Source organism: Bidens hawaiensis, unplaced genomic scaffold (genome assembly GCF_021521415.1).
Source record: "Bidens hawaiensis isolate Kalapana, Puna unplaced genomic scaffold, B.hawaiensis_p1.1 tig00001511_1, whole genome shotgun sequence".
Taxonomy (NCBI): Eukaryota; Viridiplantae; Streptophyta; class Magnoliopsida; order Asterales; family Asteraceae; genus Bidens; species Bidens hawaiensis.
In genome coordinates, this window is record NW_027491085.1 from 2028560 (window position 1) to 2038218 (window position 9659).

General features: G+C 36.6%; 1 protein-coding gene across 3 annotated transcripts; it reads left to right on the forward strand.

The window, feature by feature from the left end:
- The first annotated feature begins 408 nt into the window (after positions 1-408).
- On the forward strand, positions 409-7133 carry LOC143582850 (uncharacterized). Of its 3 annotated transcripts, XM_077065330.1 has the most exons (10): positions 409-589; positions 2619-2736; positions 2858-2954; positions 3048-3154; positions 3254-3376; positions 3840-3993; positions 4090-4150; positions 4476-4825; positions 4905-6372; positions 6460-7133. In XM_077065330.1, exons 1-10 carry the CDS (start codon positions 462-464, stop codon positions 6686-6688), a joined length of 2835 nt encoding a protein of 944 aa, XP_076921445.1. In that variant the 5' UTR covers positions 409-461; the 3' UTR covers positions 6689-7133. The 3 variants fall into 3 exon arrangements, with proteins under 3 accessions (XP_076921445.1, XP_076921450.1, XP_076921456.1); XM_077065335.1 differs by lacking the exon at positions 409-589 and having other exon boundaries at positions 2720-2736; positions 2858-2961; XM_077065341.1 differs by lacking the exons at positions 409-589; positions 2619-2736; positions 2858-2954 and having other exon boundaries at positions 3059-3154; positions 3246-3376.
- Positions 7134-9659: the final 2526 nt, after the last annotated feature.

A 9659-nucleotide genomic window follows, 5' to 3' on the forward strand; every position in this document is an offset into this window, starting at 1 on the left:
GTCAAAAGTTTAACGGACAGACACGAACATGCTCTCGTCCGGTCAATTCGATCCGCGTACACCCCTGTTTGCAACTAAACCAAAGTTCGATTATTTTGATTTTTGGATGATAATAATAAGAAAGATGCTCTTGATACAAAAAGTATACAGCAGAACCTACCAAGCTTCCCAATTAAGTACGTAATTAATTAACACCTCTGTCTGTCAATTTAATTTCATTTCAAGATCTCCATCTGTTCTGATAAACCCTTGCTCTCTCTCAACTTCAATCGATCCTATTAAACTTCTTCTGGTATTAATTTCTCTCATCAATTCACACACATTCTTCTTCTGCAGTTAAGTTATTTCATTTGCGTTGACTTTTGTTTGAAAAGCAAGCAACCGCGTGATCTGTTTGCAGGAACTAGGGTTTAATTGCAGTTGAAGTAGTCAATTGACTTGATCGGAATATTTGTTGAAGTATGCTGCACGTACCGACGACGATCGAGGAGCAGTTGATTCTCAGAGCAATTAAAGAGGAATGCTCCTGGGAGAATCTGCCGAAGCGTCTGCAATCGACGTTGACTTCGAAAGACGAATGGCATAGAAGGTTTATTTAATTCTTCTGCATTTTTGTTATTTCATTTGGAACTGAAATTAAAAGAGAAAAGAAAGAGGGGTTGAAAATGTGTCACTTTATTTCGTGTTCCCGAGTTTAATGAAAATGGAAGGAAAGAGAAAGAAAATATAGGAGTTAACAGGCAATTAATAATACAAACACGTTTTCTCTCCTAATCTCTCCAATTTGGAAAGATGATTATACACTTAAATTTTCTAGTCTTTTCTCTCCCTTCCCCTCCCCTCCCATCCTTAAAAAATCTCTGCAACACGATTCTTTCACATTTTCTTCCCCTTTCCTTCCCCTCCTTTCTTTAAATAAGACTCGGGAACACAGCGTTAGTTCATTTTGCTTATATTGTGTTGGACCAGTAATAGGTTGTTATAGAATTAGGGTTAAACCAACTCAGACTTATTTAGTTTTAATAATAATAATAATAACTTGAATGAAGAAGTTGTTTTTCTAGTTTCTGAAACTGAATTCTAGTTTTGATCTGGATCTTACATAAAAATGTCGTATGAACTCGTGTTAAATTACTAGTATACAATCAGCAATACTTGAAGAAGCAAATATTATTTGTTTACATTTGGGTACATAAGCAATTGAGCCACATAATAAAAATCTTGGTTTTAGAAAGCATGTGGTGCGTTTTGGTCCCAAATTCCAATGTGTGATGCGCACACATGACACATCACGTATGCAAGAGTGACACTTTGTTATTAAAAATGCCAAAATAATTATATATAGTTGTTGCCTAGGTGGTCTTTTGTCGCCTCAACTCAACGGTCAGTTTTTGGCCAAAATTGTCTGAACAGGTCTGAATAGCTACACTAGCCTTAAGCAAGTCTGGAATCAACCTAAAACAGGCTAAACATGTCTAAAACATCTAAAAGTGGTATTTTTATACCATGCACCTCGCTTAAAAAGCCTTTGTTTTTAAGTGTCTTGCGATTAGGCCCATGGTTCACCTATGCAGTTACGGAAAAATATCGGATATTGGTCAAGGACTGATATTTGAGATATCGGTTGTCGCGGTGGGATGTTGGTAATTTTAATATCATGCAGAATTTATATATATTGCAATTTAACATTAATAATTCAGTATACTATCCTACCATTAACAAATTAACCTTTTGCAACTTGCAAAACACTAACAATTGTAGCAAGTAGGAACTTATTAAGACTTAAAATACTAACATTAAAACACTGATATCGGAATATCGGTGATATATCGGTCAATATCGCCGATAATATCAGGACTGATCACTGATATTATGACCAATATTTTGCACCGATAACCGATATATCACAACCCTTTGTGCCTTGAGTGTGCCTTGCCCCTTCAACAAAAATATAAGATATTTTCATCATCTCTGGTCAAATTTGTTCAATCAATTGCCTGATGTTTTCAAATACTCAAACCCATTGCTCAATTGATGGCCAGATTTGAAAAACTCACCCATATCAATTGATGGCCTAATATGTTCAAATACTGGTTGACTGCATACGCCATAAGGCGCCTCATCAGATCACATCACGCATCAGACTGCATCACATGCGGATCATGCACTGCGTGCATCAACTGCAGCGATGTGATCTCATCACCACATCATGTGAATATGTGATGCGCGTGTATTGCGCTCTTGATGCACACGTATTAAAACCAGTAGTTAACCATATGAATTATTAGGCTCAGGAATATATAAACTGAATCAATAGGTGCAGAAACCTATAATGGTTCTGAGTAGTTATTTGGTAAGTTACTAATTGATATTATTATGCATAAGAACTATTTTTGGTGATGCATAGCTTATGTAGTTTTATAATTTTCTCTAGTATCAAAATTAGAATACCCCTCAACTCTAATTCTGATGTATTTTTCCACATCTCTACTATTCTGGCGGTCTCCAAAGAATTATATTTTTGCAGCAAGACATATATGTTCTTACACTGATTGTTTCTTGTCTAACACTACATGTCCAATATATGAATTCCGTTGTTTAACATTTTATTTTTACAGGATAACTGAACATTGCATAAAGAAAAGGCTTCAGTGGAGCACATCTTTTGTGCGTAAAGTCTGCAGAGAAGCAGAATATTATGAGGATATGATACGTTATCTTCGAAGGAACTTAGCAGTATGCACTAAACCTGAAACTTTACTATTAATCATGATCTCTTTCTGTACATCTTATTGTAATGAGGGCCCTTAACTTTAAGAACATTGTTAATCACATGTTAATGTTTCTGGTTCTGCAGCTGTTTCCTTATCACCTTGCTGATTATGTTTGCCGTGTAATGAGGATTTCTCCATTCAGATACTACTGTGATATGATATTTGAAGTCATGAAAAATGGTAGTAGGTTGTTACATTAGTTTTATTTCCAATGGTTTCTCATGATATTCTGTTTTGTTTTCAAGAATAATCTTATGTTCATATCATATGCAGAACAACCGTACGATAGCATACCAAATTTTAGCGCGGCCGATGCCCTTCGACTCACTGGTATTGGTAGAAATGAATTCATTGACATCATGAACAAATGCAGATCTAAGGTATACACTTTGATTTTGTGTCACACACGCAGATTATTTGGTACTTACAATTTCATCTAGTTAGTCGTTAGTTATCTTTAATGATTTGGAGCTTTCCAGAAAATTATGTGGAAGCTGAACAAGTCCATAGCCAAAGAATCACTGCCCATATATCCCGTTGATTTTGCAATCGAACCATGGTGGGGAGTTTGCCTTGTCAACTTCACTTTGGAAGAATTTAAGGTCAGATTCTTGATATTTTTTAATCATAGAACGACTCACATAGTCATATTATAAAGCACTTTTGAGTTAAAATTATCAATCACTTTGCCCTCTGAAACACTCAAAACGGGATTTTGTTCAATGTACTTAAACTAGAGTTGTTAAAAGTTAAAACGACAAGTTAGGTAACGAGTCAAGCGGGCCTGGGTTGAATCAGGTTGACTCACTTTTTTTCTTTTGTATTTTATAATAATTAGTATAATTAATAAACAAACAAACAAACCAACCAACAACCGTACTTAGAAATGTTCCGCTCAAAGTAGGGTCTGGATTTATGTTGGCCCAAACAAACAAACTTAAAGTTCAAAAAGCCCAAATTGACTTAGTTTTGTCTGTTTGGGGCATTAAAACCTCATGTAATAATGGTATTTTAGATGCATTAATAATATACTAATCGATACGGTTTTAATTTTTTATCATGCAGAAACTTTCAGAGGAAGAATCAGCAACAATTGACAAGATCTGTAAAGAAGAAGCAAATGCATCTGTACTTTTCGATCCCGTTGTCATCAAGGGTCTTTATAGACGAGGGTTAGTCTACTTTGATGTCCCTGTTTATGCTGATGACCGTTTTAAAGGTAAAGTCATGAAATAATCATTTTTCTTATATTTCACTTTACATGCTATTAATTATGTTTATAGAATTTCAAAATTTGATATGTTTAGTGTTTCAGTATCCAGGCTAGAAGGGTTTGTTTCTAACAGAGAACAGTCATATGAAGATCCCATTGAGGAGTAAGAGCTTAGTCTTTTAAAATCTAGTATTACATCCGTTGTTTTCCTTTTAGTGAGAGGTGGGAAATGGGCATGTGACAAAACAGATATATTTTAGAATGGGTCGGACTGGGTTTGGTTGACCAAAAACATCTTGTTATCTACTTTTTTATAAATAATTTTTTTTTATTTTAATTTGACTGCATAAACTTATATTATTACACTGATATTGAACACGGTTTAGGTGACTGCACATTTAAAAACAATTATTTGGGAAATTTTTCAACCTGTTTCCTCTTTCTCTTTTAACTTTATTTTTTTTAATCTAACTAAACTTCTGTTACAGGTTGCTGTATGCTGTTTTTGTGGTTTTAAGTGAGAACTCAACTGTTTCTGAGCTGGCAACAACATTACAGGCTGAACTTTCTCAATTACAGGCTGCTGCATCTTTTGCTTGTAGATTAGGATGGGCAGTCAAACTAATCGATCCAGGATCTGTTCTAGAACAAACTACTAATGCCCTCAATGATGATGAAGAAGGTTCTCTTGCTGGAAACACATCCGTTGATGCGGGTTTATTTCAACAAGATAGTTCAGGGACAGAAAACCACGGGCCGAGTTCTGCTTATGCACGTGTGGCATTTGTGGTTGATGCTAACATAACATCATATCTTATGATGGGATCTGTTTCACCTGGTTAGTTTCCACTTTATATTTGTTAGGTTATCACCTTTTTTTTACATTATTCATTTCCTCTTGTTGATGTCTTTTTCAGGCTTGAAATCTCATGCAGTAACACTGTATGAAGCTGGAAAACTAGGTTACGCTAGCATTGATGATCTCTGCAATGATCTAAGTACATTAGAAGGAACGAAGTTTGAGGGAGAGCTACAAGAATTTGCCAATCATGCATTTAGTCTTCGCGTTGTTTTAAAATGTTTAACATCTGGAGGACTTTCTCCTGATGAGCTGGACACACCTGACGTTAATTCTTCAAACAACGAACAAGTTACGTCTATGGTTGCTGACCTGTCTCTAAAACAAGAATCCGAACCTGCTGTAAGTGAGCCAGGCCCACTTGATAACACTTCCGATACCACAAATGAAACCACCAATAATGGTGAAAAAACAACTCAAAACAAAGTGAGGAAATACCGTGTAGATATTTTGAGGTGTGAAAGTTTGGCGAATCTTCCATCAACAACACTCGAGAATTTGTTTAAACGTGACTATGATATTATTGTGTCAATGGTTCCCCTTCCGGTATCTTCTTTTCTACCGGGCCCCAAAGGGCCGGTTCATTTCGGCCCACCTTCACATTCCTCCATGTCACCATGGATGAACTTAGTATTATACTCAGCTGTCGGTAGTGGGCCAGTTTCGGTTGTTTTAATGAAAGGTCAATGTTTAAGATTGCTTCCTGCACCGTTGGCGGGTTGTGAGAAAGCCCTTGTTTGGTCGTGGGACGGGTCATCGGTTGCGGGTTTAGGGTCAAAGTTTCAAGGGAATTTAGTCAAAGGGAATATTCTCTTGCATTGTTTAAATTCACTTCTTAAACACACTGCGGTTTTTGTACAACCGTTTAGTAAGTTTGACCTTAACGAGTCCGGTCAAATGAGCACCATTAATATTCCACTTCCGTTAAAGAACTCTGATGGCTCATTTTCGGGTATAGATAATGAATTGGGGTTAGAGTTAACTACTGACGAAATTTTGAAAGTGAACGCTTTATTGAGTAATTTGGCAGATAAATTATCGTTATGGACCGTTGGCTATATTCGTTTATTGAAGCTTTATAAGGAAGGAAACAAAAGCGTGTTTTCACGCAATAATAATGATGTGAATTATGAGTGGGTCCCATTATGCGTGGAGTTTGGGGTCCCGCTATTTAGTCCAAAACTGTGCAATTTCATATGTCAACGAGTGGTTTCCTCACAATTACTTCAAACGGAATCGTTTACCGAGAATCGTGATGCGATGCAAGAACTGAGACGAAGGTTACATGAAATCTGTTGTGAATATCAACCAACTGGTTCAAGTGCAAAGATGCTTTACCAAAGGGAACCAAAAAGCCAACCCAAAAGTCAAAAGGGTAAACTTATGACTTATGCAAGTCAAAGATGGAATCCTCTCACAAAACCCTCGTCTCCGATTGCGGGAACGAGTGATTATCAAAGACTGAAACTTGCTAACAGGCAACGTTGTCACTCCGAAATCCTTAGCTTTGATGGAAACATTTTAAGGTATGTTGTAATAATTTATAACTATTTCTATTAATATATCAAATGAAAGTTTTATATAAATAATAGGCTCATTTTTAAACTCCGCAGATCATATGCTTTGACTTCAGCTTATGAAGATGACATCAAACTGAATGAAGAGAGTAGTAAGACAGATTCCGATGATGTCAAGGACAGTGGTGAAACCATGTTGCCAGGTGTTAATCTCTTATTTGACGGATCTGAGTTGCGTCCGTTTGATATAGGTGCTTGCCTTCAGGCCCGACAACCCGCAGCTTTAATCGCAGAGGCTTCAGCAAAGTCTGCTGCGATTTATTAAGTTTATTCGGTTTGTGTTAAGTCGCTGTTGTTTTACGACATTAGAAGTTCTGAAGTTGAGGGTACAGCTTTTACGGCAAAAAGTACGAGTTATATTGTTATCTAACTTTAGGTTTTGTTTACACATATTTGAAGTGATGATGTCTATATGCACCCCAATGTTAGTGTTATGGGGGAATATAAGAGTGGATTGATTTCTGAGAACTGCGATAAATTTGGTTTATTTTTGTACAAGTTGAATGATCGTGATGCATGTTGATTGATCTAGATTTTGATCCGTTTTTCGTGTGCATCATTAATATGTCAAACAATGTTCTTGAGTGAAATGAAGAATGCATTTGGCCAAAATTGTTGGAAACAGTTGCAATGTGTTTGCATTATTCTGTCATTTTGTGTATAATTTCATTCGAATGTATGCTTGTGTACGAGCATTGTAAGGTTTTTACGCTAGAAGAGCTATGGAACAAGTATATAAGACAACAACTTGTCTGCCCTTTTTAAAACATATTAGGTATGTTTTGAAAGAGAACATGTTAATTTTTATGCAACATTACATGTTGGAAGACATCTCTTTAGAGAAGATTCTTCCAGGTTCCAACCTGCTTTTGTTATACTTTATGTTTTAAAATCTATCATTTTGCATAATGTTATTAAGTTTATTAGAAAAAAGGATATAATTTGATTTGTTTGATAAGAAGTTGCATTCTTATGAAAGTTTATAAAATTTGTTGTAATAGTCATTTTAACCTTTGTACTTTTAACCAATCTCTAATATCTAATTCTTTTTTTATACTTCTTGAATTGTTTACTAATGCTTCGATTAAAAGATATCATTATGAAACTTATAACCTAGTCGATATTAAGTGATCTTAAAATTCATTTAAACACAAACGACTTCGCTTTTGGATATATGTCTTATTGAATAATGTAAACAGGTGTTGTTGACTTGATCATTTTGTCAAAAACCTTTCATTCAACCATTGTGATTCATATGTTAGTTAATTCATCGTTTTTTTTTTGACAGAATTACAAATTTTGTCATTTAAAAAAAGCCAAATTACGGTTCGTGTCCTTTTCTAAGTTTCCTTGCAGGCGGTGTACTTTAAACTTTTTTTTCTACACGTTATGTCCTTTACGCTAACTGGGTTAGAAAAACTCAGTTAAATGCCCTCACGTGAGGCGCATGTGAGGGCATTTTTGTCTTTTCGTCTACCCTGCAACTTCTTCTTCCTCTTTCCCTGTGTTTCTTTAATCTCCCTTTCCATCCACCACCAACAGCCATGAACACAACCACCACCACCACCACCAAAAAACCACAACCATCCAATCTCCAACCGCCATCTCCGCAAACACCACCATTTCTACCTCCCATTCCCTTCTCCGTATGGTTTTCTTCATCCAGCAAACCTCCACCGCCATTAAATCGAAGAGCCAAGATTCACCATCTTCCTTTCTCTTTTGCATTCCTCCATCTTCGATTTGACCAAAAGACAGTGAATGGGTTTCGATAGGGTTCCGATTTGGCCAAAATAAGAAGAATGGACTTCGATTAGGCTTTTTATTTGGCCGGAATACCGTGAATGGACTTCGATTAGGGTTTCGATTGGTCGTGACTGCCTTCCTCTGATAAAATTAAAGTGACGAGAGTAATGGGGGTTGTCGGGGAGAGAAAGAGAGAGAGAAATGGTGGATGGGTCAACTTTGGTGGTGGGCTATGCGGCGGCGGCGGTGGCTGCGTTGGTGTCTTGCCGTAGATGATGCTACGGTGGCAGTGGACAAACTCAAAGGGGAGATAATCTGTTGCAAAATATGATAAGGAATAGATGAATAGGTATGATTTGCGATAACTGAATGGGGTTGAGATAATCCATTTCAAGGTGAGCTGGGATTTTGAAATTGGGGTTGAGATAATCAGTAACAAATATGGTGGGTGGTGGTGATTGTCTGATTGAGAAGAAAGAATGGTTTGAGATCGGATGGTTGTGGTTTTTTGGTGGTGGTGGTGGTGGTGTTCATGGCTGTTGGTGGTGGATGGAAAGGGATAGGGAAAGAGACAAAAATGTCCTCACATGCGCCTCACGTGAGGGCATTTAACTGAGTTTTTCTAACCCAGTTAGCGTAAAGGACATAACGTTTAGAAAAAAAAAGTTTAAAGTATACCGCCTGCAAGGAAACTTAGAAAAGGACACGAACCGTAATTTGGCTTTTTTTAAAGAACAAAATTTGTAATTCTGTCTTTTTTTTTCATATTCAATCAACGACTTAATTGTTACTATAGATACAAACAAAATTTATATAAAAGCTATCACATGCGGTAAAATATGATTCATTAACACACTACATATCAAAGCGTCAAGAATAATTATAAAAATAATATGATAACAAGTTAACAAACACGTGTGGGTTTTTGTTATGTATGTATATATAGAAAATATAAACCTCATCCTTCATGAGCAACTTTATGGTTTTATATATTTTATAAATAATAAATATCAAAATATTAAATTAAATATGAAATAATGAATTAATTATAGAAAAGAAAGATCACAGGAAAAAAATAATATATATATATATATATAAATTGGTTGTGGCTCAATGGTAGAGTACTCACTTTACTAGTGAGAGGTAGGGGGTTCAAACCTCACTACCACCAATTTATATGGGAGATATGAGGGATGACCCTGACTTGCCAGGGTTCGAGTCATGATCTCACCCGGTTTTACCGGCTCCTTGCTGTCGTGCCGTTTGGCGGGCGTGGGGGTCGGGTTTTATCTGGCGAATCCCTCAATAGATGGTTCGCTAGGGGTTCCGTCCATCCGGACTAGTGGCATGCTCGGGCTACCTTTAGCCAATGGGGGCCACGTACGGAGTACCTGGCGATACTTGTTTGGCCGTTAAAAAAATCACAGCAAAAAGATAATAATAGTGAGTCACAAAGGTCACGTGGCAGACATAAACGAGTCGTCCTGTGG

Excerpts from the sequence above, each read along its gene's own strand:
- LOC143582850 (XM_077065330.1), top strand. The coding sequence starts at position 462 with ATGCTGCACGTACCGACGACGATCGAGGAGCAGTTGATTCTCAGAGCA. Across the intron at positions 2,737-2,857 it reads ATCTTCGAAGGAACTTAGCA|CTGTTTCCTTATCACCTTGC; the intron begins GTATGCACTAAA and ends CTGGTTCTGCAG. Across the intron at positions 3,994-4,089 it reads TGCTGATGACCGTTTTAAAG|TATCCAGGCTAGAAGGGTTT; the intron begins GTAAAGTCATGA and ends TTAGTGTTTCAG.